Source organism: Pelodiscus sinensis, chromosome 7 (genome assembly GCF_052426305.1).
Source record: "Pelodiscus sinensis isolate ZL-2025 chromosome 7, ASM5242630v1, whole genome shotgun sequence".
In the NCBI taxonomy this organism is placed as follows: Eukaryota; Metazoa; Chordata; order Testudines; family Trionychidae; genus Pelodiscus; species Pelodiscus sinensis.
The window spans coordinates 53819520-53834814 of NC_143058.1; the positions used below are offsets into that span (position 1 = coordinate 53819520).

A 15295-nucleotide genomic window follows, 5' to 3' on the forward strand; every position below is an offset into this window, starting at 1 on the left:
TTCTTTCAAAGGAACATGCACTCTCAACATTTTTATTAAATAGTATAAAAGTTCCAGAGTCACTGTTTGCAGCCCACAGGGATTCATTTGAGTATTAAAAGATGCACATAACACAGATGTCACTTTGTCAGCTTAAGTTGTACAAGTTAGCTTCCAACAAGGGGATTTGTTACTACAGTAAAGGGAAAGAGGAGCTGGTTGTAATCCATTTTCTCTCATTGCTGAATGACATTTTTAAACAAATTTCAATATCAGAAAGTTATCTCTGCAAGGATTCCATGGTCCTTATTTTCTGGATGGAAGAGAGTCATCTTTCCCCACGTTGTGTGTAACATTATCAAGGGAAATTTCTGGGGACTGTTCAGTGTTCTGGCTGTACATATTAGAACAATTGTAATTTTTTGATTGTTTTCAGATTAACAACTGTGTTCATCTTTATATTCTGAGTGAATGTAAATATTTTGCTGGACAAAATAAAGGGGTGCGTATTATTTTCCTTTGAATATATGTGTATTAGATAGAATTAGCTAAAATATTTTGAAATTTCAAAAGTATTATGAAATTCAGTGAGAACTTTTTTGGCATTTTTCAACCAGCTCTGTAAGACACAGCATCTTCACATAGGTAATGTGTTTATATAACACACAGCTTACAGCTCAGCTGGTCAGATTTTAGGCCCAGTGCCACAAAGACTTATGCACATGCTTCCCTTTATGCCAGGGCTGGGCAAGATATGGCCCGGGGTCTGGATCCAGCCTGTGGACTGCATCTGACCACTTTCTATTTATATCCTGCTGCCCGTGCCACCGAATTTCCAGGTGCTGACTCTGGCAACTGGATCATATTTAAATAGCTCATGGCTCCTAGTCGTGACGCTACCCCAGTGGGGGCCAGAGTCACAAGCCCTTTAAATAGTTGCAGCAACCCCAGGCCTCTGCCACGCAACATAACAGTGGCTGACCCTTTGCTGTGTTTTTAATTAAAAGCATCCAGTCCCAGATAGCTCTTGGGGAAGGCTGGACCCCAGCCCTGACCCTTCTGCCCCAGCCCCACCCCTTCTGGGGGTGGAGCCAGCACATGATCACATATCAAAATTCATTAAGTGCTCCCCTGTGAAAATTATTGTCCACCCCTGCTTTATGCACTGACTATACTTTATTGTCAGGTTCCCTTAGTTCTGCTGCTCCTGAAATCATGACATACAGTAAACTTCTGATAATACAGCACCTTTAGGACTCAGGGGGTGCCAGATTATCAGATATGCTGGAATATCGGAAGGGGAGTTATGAGGGGTCGGGGGGGGGGGGTCAGTGGGGAACTATGCAGTGTGGGAGAGGGCTCTGCCCCCAGCTTCCCCAAGTCAGCCGCTGGTCAGTTTCAGCAGCGCCGCTCAGGTGAGGGGTGGCCCTACGGGACCAACCCGGCAGCATCCCAGCTGCTCTTCCCCCAGCTTCCCCAAGTCTGCCGCCGGTCAGCAGCAGCTGACTTGGAAAATCTGGGGGCAGAGCAGCTGGGGTGCTTCTGGGTTGGTCCCGCAGCACTGCCCCTCACCTGAGCGGCACTGCGGGACCAACCCGGCAGCACTCCAGCTACTCTGCCCCCGGCTTCCCCAAGTCCACCGCTGCTGAAACTGACCAGTGGCGGACTTGGAGAAGCTGAGGGCAGAGCAGCTCCAATTGTCTGGCTGGCTGGAGCACTTCCGGGTTTGTTGGTGCCAGACTATCAGGAGTGCCGACCACTGGATGCCGGACAATTAGAGTTTTACTGTAATACCTGTTAACTGCCACAGAAATAAGAGCGAGCGCTGCCTGATTAATATCAAAATACCAATACAAATAGTGGGTTGGATACTAACTTGAGAAAAGAAGACTGAGAAAGATGTGAAAAAATGGTTCTTGATATTGTAAACAATTGATAGCTACTTCAGGTGTCATGGTTGTCAGTATGCGCGTATGGCATCTCATGGCACCAAGACTATAACAGGTCTTTTGCTCCACAAGCATAGCTATTGCACATTTTTTGAACAAAAGAAAAATTGCTTTTAGCTAGTGGAGATAGGACACTGGACAAGATAGGCTGACCCAGTATGGCAGCTCAGCCACGTGTTACCCGGGGTTCTTTCAACCCAAACCTCTCAGTAACTTTTACTCTAGGTGAGGTGGTGTCAGGAAATAATTCAGGGGAGACACAATAGATGGATGGTACAAACAGGACAACATAAGAGTGCTTTCACTTAAAGCTAAACTTTACTTAGTCTCAAGCACTTACACACGTCTTAGTCTCAAGCACTTACACACGTCTGCAACAGGTTAGTAAAACACACCCCATCCTTGATAATTACCGAAGTTAAATGTGGCTCTTGAGTGACACTGGGCAGGCTTCCAATGGCCAGTCTTCCATCCGCTGGTGGGGACAAAGATGCGTCCAGATGTAAAGAGTCCTCAAGGAGTCCTCGAGGCATCGCTCCAAATATTCCCCAAAACTGTCCCACTAACTTTCCTTCCCTATTTATCCATTAGTATAACAATAACATGTCACTCAAAAACTTGTTAGGCAAACACCTTTTTAAAGGTTAGGCAAGAAGGTTTCTTCTGATCATCACTTTAGCCAAAGATGTTTTTTTCTTTTTCAGAATCTCCATGCCCAGGGGCCCTGATAGATATATGTCTTAGGGCATTTAGACAAGCTTCCTGTTTTTCTAAATGTACAGCTCAGCGATTTCACTAGAGATCTGGGCCTCAGGAAGGACATGGGTTCAAGCTGCCCTCTCTGTGGCACTCAAACCCTCTTTCTTCCCCCTCCCTGACTCCGTCATGCTGAAGATGCTGTTTAGGCCAATTTTTGGGCCTGTTAGCTTGGTTGCTGAAGTTTAAGCAGTAAGCAATAGTGGTTCAGGCACTTTACTGGGTTTGCCAAAATCTCCCTGTACACATGTAGCTACTATCATCTTGCCACATCGTCTTTCAAAATAGCTGTAACATTTTCACTTTCCTCCAGTATAGGAATAGCTACATTTTTACCCAGGCCCTAAATTTGTGTTTGATCCTATTGCAATCTCTTGAAGATTGATAAATAACTACAGGCAGTCCCCGACTTACGCGGATCCGACTTACGTCGGATCCGCACTTACGAACGGAGCTTTCTCGCCCCGGAAGTCGGGGCGAGAAAGCCCCGTTCGTAAGCTGCTCCGGTGCCCCTGGTCTGCTGGAGACCGTCTCCAGCGGACCAGGGGCACCGGGCGGGTTCCCGCGCTTCTGAGGCTTTGCCAGAGCAAAGCCTCGGAAGCGCGGGAACCGCTGCTGCTGCCACTTGGGTGCCGGTGCCTGTGGTCTGTTGGGGACCGTCCCCAGCAGACCACAGGCACCGGGACCCAAGCGGCAGCAGCGGGCGGGTTCCCGCGCTGCTGCCGCATGAGACCCGGTGCCTGTGGTCTGCTGGGGACGGTCCCCAGCAGACCACAGGCACCCGGACTGAAGCCGCAGCCGCGGGGGTCCCGTGCCTCAGAGGCTTTGCCAGAGCAAAGCCTCAGAGGCGCGGCACCCCGCTGCCGCTGCGGCTCTGCTCCCCGTGTCCCTGGTCTGCTGGGGGGGGGGGCGCAGCTAGTGTGCTCCCCCCCCCCAGCAGACCAGGCTTTTGTTTTGGACTCTGGGGCAGAGCAGCTGGGGCGCTGCCGATTGGTCCTGCAGTGCCCGTGGGCACTACTGGACCAACCCGGCAGCACCCCAGCTGCTCTGCCCCAGGTCCTGATTCAGCCGCTGCTGGTCAGTTTCAGCAGCGGCTGAATCAGGACGTCTGGGGCAGAGCAGATGGGGTGCTGCTGGGTTGGTCCAGTAGCACCCCAGCTGCTGTGCCCCAGGCGTCCCCAAGTCAGCTTCTGCTGAAACTGACCAGCGCTGACTACAGGAAGCCCCAGGCAGAGTTGCTCTGCCCCGGGCTTCCTGGAATCAGCTGCTGATCAGTTTCAGCAGCAGCTGACTTGGGGACGCCTGGGGTTCTTAAGTTGATTCTGTATGTAAGTCAGAACTGGCGGTCAGTTTCAGCAGTGTCTGAATCTGGACGCCAGTTCCGACTTACATACAGATTCAACTTAAGAACAAACCTACAGTCCCTATCTTGTACGTAACCCGGGGACTGCCTTTATCACTTCTGAAATTGAAGCAGTAGTAGAGTGAGATCTCTGAAAACTGCAGGGTAAGAAAATGTTGGATGCGATTTTTTCTGTAAATGCACAATTATAGATATTGCAGAGGCAGTCCCACCTCCGTAATTCATCTACCTATGTTATTTCCCCCTTGGAAGCCATCTTCAATTATCATTGTCTTTCAGCACTCACTTCATACATTTTGTTCATAATAATTATGTATGTTAATAAAACAAAACCTTAGTTTAGAGAACTTTTAATGTGCAGAATAGGGCCAACTGACACCCAAAATATTTGAAAAAAGGACTTAAACCCCCTGTCAGGGCTGTTCCCCACTCTGGCACTCCAAGTGCAGAAGGTGAGGGCCCATAAGAGAATTTCAAAACCTTGATTTACAGGCACTGGTTACAAAAACTTCCCCCAGAATCATGATACACAGACTTTGGGAAATTGCTACCACCGTCAAGTGCTTTTTGGTCCCTAAAAACCAGGGGTGAACACTTGAAATCACCCCATGGGATATCCCAAGCTCTTACGCCCCAAAAGAGCTTAAAAAAAGAAGAGAGAAAAAAAGGTGCAGTCTCTGGTAGCTGACCCCTCAGTCAGAGGCATGCAGATACACAGAGACAGACATTCCAGGACACATGAATCAAATCATCACTGTGACGGGCCAGCAGCGGCCCGCACTAGAGCGGGGCGGGCAGCAGCCCCGCCGCTGGCAGAAACCCCGGGAGGGACGGCTGCGCCGGCACACCGGCAGGGAAATGTGCCTGCCGCTCGCGGTGTTGAGCAAAGCCCAGCGGCGGGTGCAGGCAGCTGGGGCCGGCGGAGCGAGCCGGATGTGCGCGGCCCCGGCAGGGCACGCCGAGGGACGACCCCGCCCCCTGCGTGCTGGCGCGGGGACACCCATGCCGCCAAGGGCGGAAGCGGGGCATTTAAAAGGAGGCAACGGACCCGGCATCGTGGAGGGATGCCACGGAGACGATCCCTCCGGCACCGGTGGAGCCGGACGAGCAGAACGTCAGGGGGAGCACCCGATCCAAGGACCCGGCGCCGCGGGCGAAGAGGTGAGACCAGGTGGTTCGGGGGTCAGGGACGACCCCACGGGGGTGGCTAGGAAGCAGCCCGGGACAGGGACCTTTTGGCGCCCGTGGGCTGACGCACTACGGGTTGGAACCCCGTCAGCCGGGTGAGGGAGTGGTAGCCCCCAAGCCCTTAGGGTCCCGGGCTGGGACCCGGTGGAGAGGGTGGGCCCGGGTCCCTTTAGCCCCTGCCCGCAACGCTGTACACTTTCCCCCCACGGGGGACTAGAGACAAGGACCAAGAGTAGGAAGTGACCCCTGGGAGGCGGGACCGACACCTCCTGGACCGAGGGGGTGGACTAGGGCTCGGCAGGGCCCCGCCATGCGCCCCCCCTCCGGGGGAGGGTGGGGACCGGCGGGAGCTCGCGCCCACAACCTTAGAGGTACGCGAGAGACCAGTAAGACGGTGGGCTCGCTGGGCCGTGACCGTCGGGGAGGGGCACGAGCTTGCGCCCATAATGGACCATGTCACAATCACCTTAAAAAAAAGTATTTTTATTACAAAAGATAAACTTGAGAAAGCATATTTGGTTGCTAGATGTCATAGAGCAGGGGTGGCCAACCCATTCCAGTCAAAAAGCCAAGATATCAGTGGATCTAGTGTGCTGGGGCAAAGTTGTCGATTTAAAAAAAAAAAAAAAAAAGACTGCCCCTTTAAGAAAACATGTTTATAGGCTTTTTGGCCACATCAGGCTCCTGCAGGCTGATGCCATCTTTCATACTCCATCTCTAATGAGCACAGGAAGCCAGGAGGAGAGGGCCAATTTTCAGGGGCATGGGGGCAGCTTTACAAGCCACGGGGAGGGAAGGGGGTTCGCGAGCTGCACCCTGGGGGAGGAAGAGTCTCATGCGGCTCACAAGCTGCGGGTTGGTCACAGCTGTTATAGAGCAACTAAGGAAAACAGGTTACATCTAGACTGTGGAATTTTATCAGAAAAAGATATGCAAATTGTGCTCCGCAATTTGCATACCTTTTTCTGATTGTTTTTTCAGAAGAGGCCCATGTACACTGGAAAAAAAACCTTTTTCAGAAGAGCCCTTATTCCTTGTGAAATGAGGAATACAGGGGCTTCCAAAATACTGCGTCTGCCCTTCCGCAAAAAATTTCAGAAGAGCAGGCTCATTCCCTAGCTGTAGTCTAGACATAGCCAGGAGGCATAGATTCACACAGAGCAGTTCAAACCAAACCACAAAATACAATTACCCTGAATGCTGTTGGATTCACTTTCCCTTTTACTTACTTCTAATTTTCTCATTGTTCAGTCCTCTCCAATGCGCTGAATTCCTTGGAGACATGGCAGTCCTGCCTGGGTTTAAATCATTCTGTGTCTCTCAACTCCTGGTTTCTCTCTCCCACGCAAAGAAAGCAGGCAAAGAACCTGATCTAATTTGATCCAATTCAAATTTCAACCCTCTATCTCGATTGGTTCTCCTGGCCTCCTGGACAACACCCTTGCAAGGTACCTGAGCTTAACCACTTAGTCACCAGGTGCTGGTCAGAACTCCTCCTTCCTGTCCATTACTCTCTCAAATATTAGAACCTTTGGAAATGAACCATTAAGGGACCCAACCATTTCTCCAAGGCCATATAAGCTTTCGTCATTCAGTTCAAAGGGGAAAGCCGGTAGCAGAAAAAACTAAAGCGTCTTCTATAGACCCATGTTCCCCATCTTTACATCAGTCTATGCAGGGATGCCACTTTTAATCCAACTATTCCTGAGGAAATGTGAAAAAGAACAGGAGATCATAAAGAAGACTGACGCAGAGGCTACATCTAGACTGCACTTTTAAATTGGAAAAAGATATGCAATTAGCAGTACATAAATTGCATATCTTTTTCCAATTTAATTTCGAAAGAGGCTCTTTCGAAATTTGGCGCATCTGCACGGCACCAAATTGGGAAAGAGTGCTCTTTCGAGCCATCCCTTATTCCTTGTAGAACAAGATTTACAGGGATGGTGAAAGAGTACGTCTGCTTTTTCAAAAAATTTTCAGAAAAAAGCGGACACATTCCTTGGATGTGGCATTGCTTTTCCGGAATAGGTACCCCGAAAAAGCAATGTAGTCTAGACGTAGCCAGGGAGATGCATTTCTCCATGCCTACTCAACTGGCGTCAACAAGTGTGGGAGCTTCATTATATTAGATCACTAGAAGATTTACCTGGCGTTGTTTGGGTCCTTGATTCATTTTTGTTTTTCATTTAAATCATTGCTCTGGGGTGGGGCTGGGGATGAAGGGTTCAAAATGCAGATTCCCTGGGGAGAGAGGACTACCCCCAACTCTCTCTCATCACAGCAGCTTGGGGCAAGGCAAGAGGTGCCTCTCCATGGCTGCTGCAGCTCCAGTGGGCACAGCTGAGGTAGGAGTGCATGTCCCCTATCTGGGGGCACATTCAGGTTTTGCTGACCTCTGTGCTCCCAAGCCAGAGTGAGAATGTAACAGCTAGCAGAGTTCCCACACAAATGAGGGGGGGCAGTTTCAGCCCTGCCGCCCTCCCTAAAGGGTGCTTGGGGGAAGGTGGGAGGCTCAGGACTGGGGCTCACCGCAAAGCCAGTTTTGATAACACAAAGATTTTTAACCTGATAGTTCCCTTTTAGGTTTGGGAAATCTTTCATTGTTGTACAATTATGCAAATATATCACTTTCTTGCTGATTCTGTTTGTTTTCTGTATGGTTTTCTGAGAAGCAATCCCCATTCCAGGCACATCCCATTTTCCTGACATAACCAGACCCTACCTTGCTTTACATTATAAGCTGTATACCAAATATGGTGGTCTTAGCTCTTATCATTTAAGAGGCACGCTTGAACAAATAGATAAACACACACACACACACACACAGACAAACTCAAATATACAGTAGATAAGATCTGGAGATCAAGCTAATGGTCTCTTTTCTTGATTCTAAAGGAGTGGCAGTAAATCATCAGTGCCCTTAGTTAAAATTAAATTAGATTTTTGTTCCTTCAACCCTTCATCTCTATAAAGTCATTATTGATGACAATAGATTAATTGCAATTCTGTAGAGAATGATTTTAAAGTAATTAAATGATAAGGGAAAGTAAATTAGGTTTTGAAAATTCTTTTAGTTTTGATAACACAAAGATTTTTAACCTGATAGTTCCCTTTTAGGTTTGGGAAATCTTTCATTGTTGTACAATTATGCAAATATATCTCCTTTACTCTTACTCCCTAACTATGGAAGTTTCCATAATAAGGACACCATCCACATCACCCCCTAGAGCCTACTATATTTGGCTAATCTGTTATTTATTGAAGGGGAAATAATTATAAAGTTATAGTATGGCCTTTTCAAAAAAACTTACACTCATAGTTCAGAATTACTTTAAGTTTTAAGATAAAATGTCATATATAAACTTTGGAAGCACTAACCTTGCCCATGCAATGGGAGAAATCCTGGAATCAATAGCAGATCAATAGCAGAACTCCCATTCACCTCAACTGGGCCAGGACTTTGCCCCAAACCATTTTCTAATGTGTCTTTAGGCTTCATTTGTAGTGGACTGTTTACAAGTGGACTGTTGTGTCCCATACATTTCCAGCAGTCCACCTGCATGCAGTGAACACAGGATTCATTGAAAACCATAATTTATTAATTTCAACAGAAGCTCCAATTTGCACATTTACATTTCTGCTGGAATCCTGTAAACACTAATGCATCTTAACTTTAAGCTAGTGAATAGTTCTATTGAAGTCAATGTGACAATTCACATGCTTAAAGTTAGCTTCTGTTTGTAATATCAAGGTCTTTAGGGGTCAGAACTGGGTTAGCGATGTTGATTGATGGCCATTGGCCACCAATAATTGAGCTGATGCTATTCCAGACCTTAGGTGAGGTCCAGTACAAGTGTAAATTTCTGCATGCCATAAAATATGTGCACTGGAAATGGGTTGGTTGATCATACTTTTATTAGATGGCAAACACTTAATCCTGTCTTTAGTGCCTGGAGATTGGACTAGAAGACCTCTGGAAGTTCCTACACTTCTATGATTCCATTTCAGGTTTAGCATTAAGTGCCAAAAAAAATCTCTTCATTGCACAAGATGCAGTATAGACCTTCCAATCTATTCTAGAGAGCCGGGTAAGAATCACAGGGGGTGGCCAGAGGATATAAATGGGATAGCTGTAACTTTATTAGAAAAGGATTTCTGTATTCCCAACCTCAGATTTTCAAACATGCTGAGTCTAGTCTGAAAATTGTGCGTTGTGCTTTAAAAACAGTAATATGCTTTAGGTTCTTTTGATTTGCCTTTTATTTTCTGCACTTTTAGGATACACTTCCTTAACAGTTTCAAGCTCCCACCAGTCCAGGGCTAGAACCTTTCACTCTTTTTAGATTGAAAACTGAGATTCTGGTATAATCTCTCTATTTCAGGAGCAGAGACTGTAAGAAAAACATCAAATCCATATAACTTACTTTTTTAAAAAGCACACACTTGGCTGGCTGATTCTGCCTGGCTTAGAAATGAGCAATCACGACCAGAATGGGACAAGTTTCAGCAAAAACAAGGAGGAGTCCTGGGGCACCTTACAGACTAACACATTTATTGGTGCTTACGCTTTCATGAGCAGCCTACGAACGCTTATGCCCTAATCAATGTGTTAATCTTTAAGGTGCCACTGAACTCCACATTGTTTATCACCACTATGGAGGGGTGCCAGGTACCATCCAGATTTAGGCTCTCCATCAGCGCTGAGTAGAGAGGAGCTCAGCTGCAGCGGACAGGCCCAGGTTTGCCCACCGCCCAGACGGGATGGGGGGGGGGATATTAATTAGCACTTGTGTCGGGGGAAGAGGACTCCCAGCTTTTCCATAGAAAGGGCCTATTGCGGCCGGCCAGCTGGTCTGCTCTGTAACCCAGCCCTAGCAGGACCCCAGCAGATGTGTTAGCAACCCACCCCCCCACCCCACCCCACCCCACCTGCTGCGACGGGCGTCAGTGCCGGAGCGGGGCCTTTGGGCGGTCCCAGCGGCTACTGGGACAAACCACCCGGGCGCCCAGCCGCGCATTGTCCGGCTTCCCCATCCCCCGCCTGCCCCCGGGGGCGCGGGCTGCCCGTGGCTGGCGAGCCGGGCTCCCTCCCCTCCGTCACGTGTGCCCGTGCGGGGGGGGGGGGTGCGAGCCGCCTCCTGCCCCGCCATCCTCCTCCGGCAGCCGCCGCCGCAGCCAGGCGGGCAGTAGGGAGCTGCCGGCCCCCGCCTCCGCCGCCTCGCCCGCAATATGCCTCCGCTGCCCGCTGGCCATGCCGGGGCTGGGCGGGCGCTTCCCGTTGCTGCTGCTGGGGCTGGTGGCCGCGCTGCTGCTCCGGGGCCGACTGGTCCCCGCCGCCGAGCTGAGCCGCAGCCGCCCCGGGGCGCTCTCCGCGGCTCCTGCAGGTACCGTCCCCGCTCGCCCGCACCGAGGGCACCTGCCCCATGTCCCCTGACCGACCGCGGGGAGCCGGCCCCGGCGCCCCCCATGCCCTGGAGCGCATCTGGAGCCTTCCCCCGGGAGAGTTCGCCTCAGCTCGACCCCCTGGTGCCGGGCCGGGCCCGGGGCCACCGACAGCCCCGGGGTCGCAGCCCTTCCGAGCCCTCCCCTGCCTCCCGCTTCCAGAGGCTGGTCGGAGCGAGTGGCTGGGGCAGGGTCGTGGCCGCCGCGCGCTCAGCGAAGCCTCCTCCGGGGCTGTCGGCACGTGAAGTCGCCGTGTGGCAGCGGCGCTGGCTCCCCCCAGCCCGGGGAATTCCGAGCCCCCTGCAGCCGCAGCTGCTGGGCTTGGGGCTCAGCGCCCTCGGGAGAGTTTGAATGGCCCTTTCTTCGCACACCTCCTAGCACGCGGGGCTGAAAGGGCCAGTCCCTCTGATGTTGCCTTTCTGGAAAACAACATTGCTCCCCGGGGTGGGGGTGACACGGTGTTTGTGCGGGAGTGGGAAGGCAGGCGGCCTGGTTATTCGCCAGAGGATACAGCTAGGGTGCCGCACGGGTTGTGGGGGAAATGAGGTGTCACTGCGGGTTTTATCGGCCCCCTCCCTCCGGTGTTTTCCTTCTGTACGTAGTTAAAAATGGAATTGGTAGTGAGGCAGATTCAACATGGGCTGAAGCTGCTTGTGTGATACTCTTGAGGAGCACACGCTACTGGTTGAAATTTATGGCATGTCAGTGATGATTTAATTTGTGAAAATGCTGCTTGAAGTTGCTTATGCGGAGATTGGAATGTGCTGTTTTTTTCCGCCCCCCCCCCCCCCCCCCGCCAAAGTGTTTATAGTGAAGCAAATAGGAACTAATATGGCTCTACTGACACCTAAGCAGAATCCATCTTTGCTGTCACTGGATTTCTTTACTATGCAGATACATTCTGCCCTCCCCCACCAGCCCTCACCAGCATGTTATAGTATCTCTTTATATGATTGCTTTGACCTATTGATAGCAGGAGATGGTACCTTAAGTGACTGGATAATGCTGTGTAGAGCAGTGTGGCTCAGTGAATTCCTATTTGCAGGCAGTAATCTCTAGATTAATGCACTGGATGATGCATGTGTAGGTTTCTTAAATTTCTCAAACCAGTGTGAGCTCATTTGTTTTCATATGTACACTGTGGAACAAGAAAAATATTAATTTTCCCAGCAATTGTGAATGCAGAACTATGTAGCTATTTAATAAATAAAGGCCTCAATCCTGCAATTGATTCCATGTGCATAGATCTAGTTGTAGAATTGGGGAAACAATCAATATAAATTTTTAAAAAATAGTTCATGTTACAAGGGTTTTTTACACATATCTTCTGGAATCAGCATAAAAATGTGTTGTGCTTTTAATACTGCCTTTCATCCAAGGATTTCAGATGTTTCCAAACATTTTAAGTCATTACTATGGCCTTATTTTGGTTAAGCGCAGACATAGCTTCAGTTCAGTCAGGCACAGAATATTGCCTACGAGGCTTAATTATATGTTAAAATTTAAGCATGTACTTAAATGCTTTGCTGAAGTGAGGTCCATGTGAAATATCTAAAAAACAACGAATAGAGTAGGGGCACCTACTATGTTTCTATGTTTCATCTGAAGAAGAGGGCTGTGCCCATCAAAGCTCATGATGCCATCTACATGTTTTCTTACAGTCTCTAAGGTGCTGCTAGACTATTACAGGCAGTCCCCGATTTATGCGGATCCGACTTATGTCGGATCCGCACTTACGAACAGGGCTTTCTCACCCCGGAGGTCGGGGCGAGAAAGCCCCGTTCGTAAGCTGCTCTGGTGCCCCTGGTCTGCTGGAGACCGTCTCCAGCAGACCAGGGGCACCGGGCGGGTTCCCGCGCTTCTGAGGCTTTGCCAGAGACCCTAGCAGACCACAGGCACCCAGACTGAAGCGGCAGCAGCGGCGCTTCCCCGCGCCTCCGAGGCTTTGCTTTGGCAAAGCCTCAGAGGCGCGGGACCCCCCCGCGGCTGCGGCTTCAGTCCGGGAGCCTGTGGTCTGCTTGGGACCGTCCCCAGCAGACCACAGGCACCGGGACTGAAGCCACAGCCGTGGCGGGGTCCCTCGCCTCTGAGGCTTTGCCAGAGCAAAGCCTCAGAGGCGCGGCACCCCACTGCCGCTGCGGCTCTGCTCCCCGTGTCCCTGGTCTGCTGGGGAGGGGGGGGCGCAGCTAGTGTGCTCCCCCCCCCAGCAGACCAGGCTTTTGTTTTGGAGTCTGGGGCAGAGCAGCTGGGGCACTGCTGATTGGTCCTGCAGCGCCCGCTCTGGGCACTACTGGACCAACCCGGCAGCACCCCAGCTGCTCTGCCCCAGGTCCTGATTCAGCCGCTGCTGGTCAGTTTCAGCAGCGGCTGAATCAGGACGCCTGGGGCAGAGCAGATGGGGTGCTGCTGGGTTGGTCCAGTAGCACCGAGGAGCGGCACTACTGGAGCAACCCAGCAGCACCCCAGCTGCTCTGCCCCAGGCGTCCCCAAGTCAGCTTCTGCTGAAACTGACCAGCGCTGACTACAGGAAGCCCCAGGCAGAGTTGCTCTGCCCCGGGCTTCCTGGAATCAGCTGCTGATCAGTTTCAGCAGCAGCTGACTTGGGGAAGCCTGGGGTTCTTAAGTTGATTCTGTATGTAAGTCAGAACTGGAGGTCAGTTTCAGCAGTGTCTGAATCTGGATGCCAGTTCCGACTTACATACAGATTCAACTTAAGAACAAACCTACAGTCCCTATCTTGTACATAACCCGGGGACTGCCTGTAGTTGTTTTTTAAATTTTTCCAGTTACAGACTAACATGGCTACCCCCGGAAGCTTTTGAACATATGAAATAGGTTACTGTTATAACCACTGTAAAAATAAGACTATTTCTAGCTCTACACTTGATCTATTTTATAACTGCTGCAACATGTATACAGAAAGGAAATAGTTTTTATTGAAAGTAAATACAAGTCATGGCTTTTATAGGCCATGTGATTTGGTTTTTTTCATCTACAGTAGAAAATAATTAAACAAATATTGGGAAAATTTTAGAAAAAAAGGGCTTGAAAATGTTTTTTATGCCACACATTTGTTTTTCTATGGGAAAACCAAAAAATGTCTTTTTCGAAATTCTTTCAATGTTTGCAAAAGGAAAAAAGGCTTAGGTATGGGAATTGAAAACTGTGTTGTGGTCATTCAGTTTTAGAAGAAAAGCAAAAATTCTTGTATTTTTTCCTCAGTTTTAAGGGGAAAATTACATTAGCCCAAGTTAAAAGATTGTCTAATTCTAATGGTTTACATGGTAAACTTTTTATTTACGACATTTTTGTGTGAAGTCACTCCGAAACAATAGTTTAATAATGGCACCACATTCTTAGCTGATCCTATTTGGTTTTGTTTTAAATAAAAATTCTTGATGGCTGGACTTTTCAAAAAAAGCCTAAGGCATGTGATACATATTTCTTGTCAATAGTCCCAGCCAACTAACATTCATCATAGTGACTGATGTACTGACTAGGTATAGTTTTTCATGTATTCACAGCTCTGTTAGTTTGCATTTCATTCTTCAGTGACTGGTGTTCCCTTTAAGCTGAGTGCTTGGTCGGCCACCCAGGAAAGATTCATATGCCACCCAGTTGATTAGCAGAGCGCCCACTGTACCCAAAGCCAGCAGCATGTGTTTCTGCTGGTTGTGCACTTCTTCACATGCCTTGGTTCATGTAAAAAACATTATTCTGCACATGGTTAGAAAAAAACAGAGGGAACACTTTACTTTCCCAGCTGTTTATTTTAGAAATGACCATGGTCCAATTTATGCAACCAGTATTGTCTTTAAATAGCCATAACTAAACATAATCATTCTTTACATACAAATTAGGCAGCTTGTTTTTATTATGAGTGACTTGGTAGCCACCTTTTATATTTAGGTTGTCTATCACTTACTTATTCATCGTAAGATTGTGACCCTCTTTCAAGATTCTCTTACACCTTACTTGTTCGCAGTGAGTCTTTGAAATTCAGTAAGGAGAAAGTTTTGGGGCCAGAAACTAGGGATGAGAATGGTTAACTGGTTAAATATAAGGTTTGTCTGGTTAACTAATTAAATGGGATTATACATCTCTACCAAAACCGAATCTTTTCCTTTTCCCATGAAATTCTGTTCAGATTTAGCTGAATAATCAATTGCTGAAAATGACAATTTCCTTCTGCCACTTTGATTACAGGGTGTTCCTTCTATAAGTTGCCCCTGTATACATGCATTCCGCACTAAAGCTCCCTGAACTGCATTTTTGGCAGATGGCCACTCATAATATTATTTATTTGAATTGCAGTAATGTCTGGAAGCCCAGGTAATAGACCAAGACTCCAGAATGCTCAGTTCTATACAAATGCAGACCAGAAAGACTGTCGCTGCTCCAGTGACTTTGTTGTGTTCCTCATTTTCTGTAAGCCCAACTTAATGCATCCCTAGGGTCTGATCTGCAGAAATGCTGAACACTGCAGTGGAAGTCAGTGGGAGCTGTGACTGCTCAACACCTCTAACATAGGGAAGTGGGTGGGGTCTGGGGGTATGAGCACAGGAGCTATGAGTCTGGGGTTCCTGAGTTCAATTCTTGGCTTTGATCTTAGGCA

General features: G+C 48.8%; 1 protein-coding gene across 2 annotated transcripts in view; it reads left to right on the plus strand.

The window, feature by feature from the left end:
* The first annotated feature begins 10352 nt into the window (after positions 1 to 10352).
* The window catches only part of FAM171B (family with sequence similarity 171 member B), a 253681-nt gene continuing 248738 nt past the window's right edge, over positions 10353 to 15295 (plus strand). Inside the window, exon 1 of one of the 2 annotated variants that reach the window (XM_075933765.2) lies at positions 10353 to 10622. In XM_075933765.2, coding sequence (XP_075789880.2) covers positions 10490 to 10622 — 133 coding nt within the window. In that variant the 5' untranslated portion in view covers positions 10353 to 10489. The remainder of the gene's footprint in view (positions 10623 to 15295) is intronic. The other variant, XM_089779789.1, reaches the window with a different exon arrangement.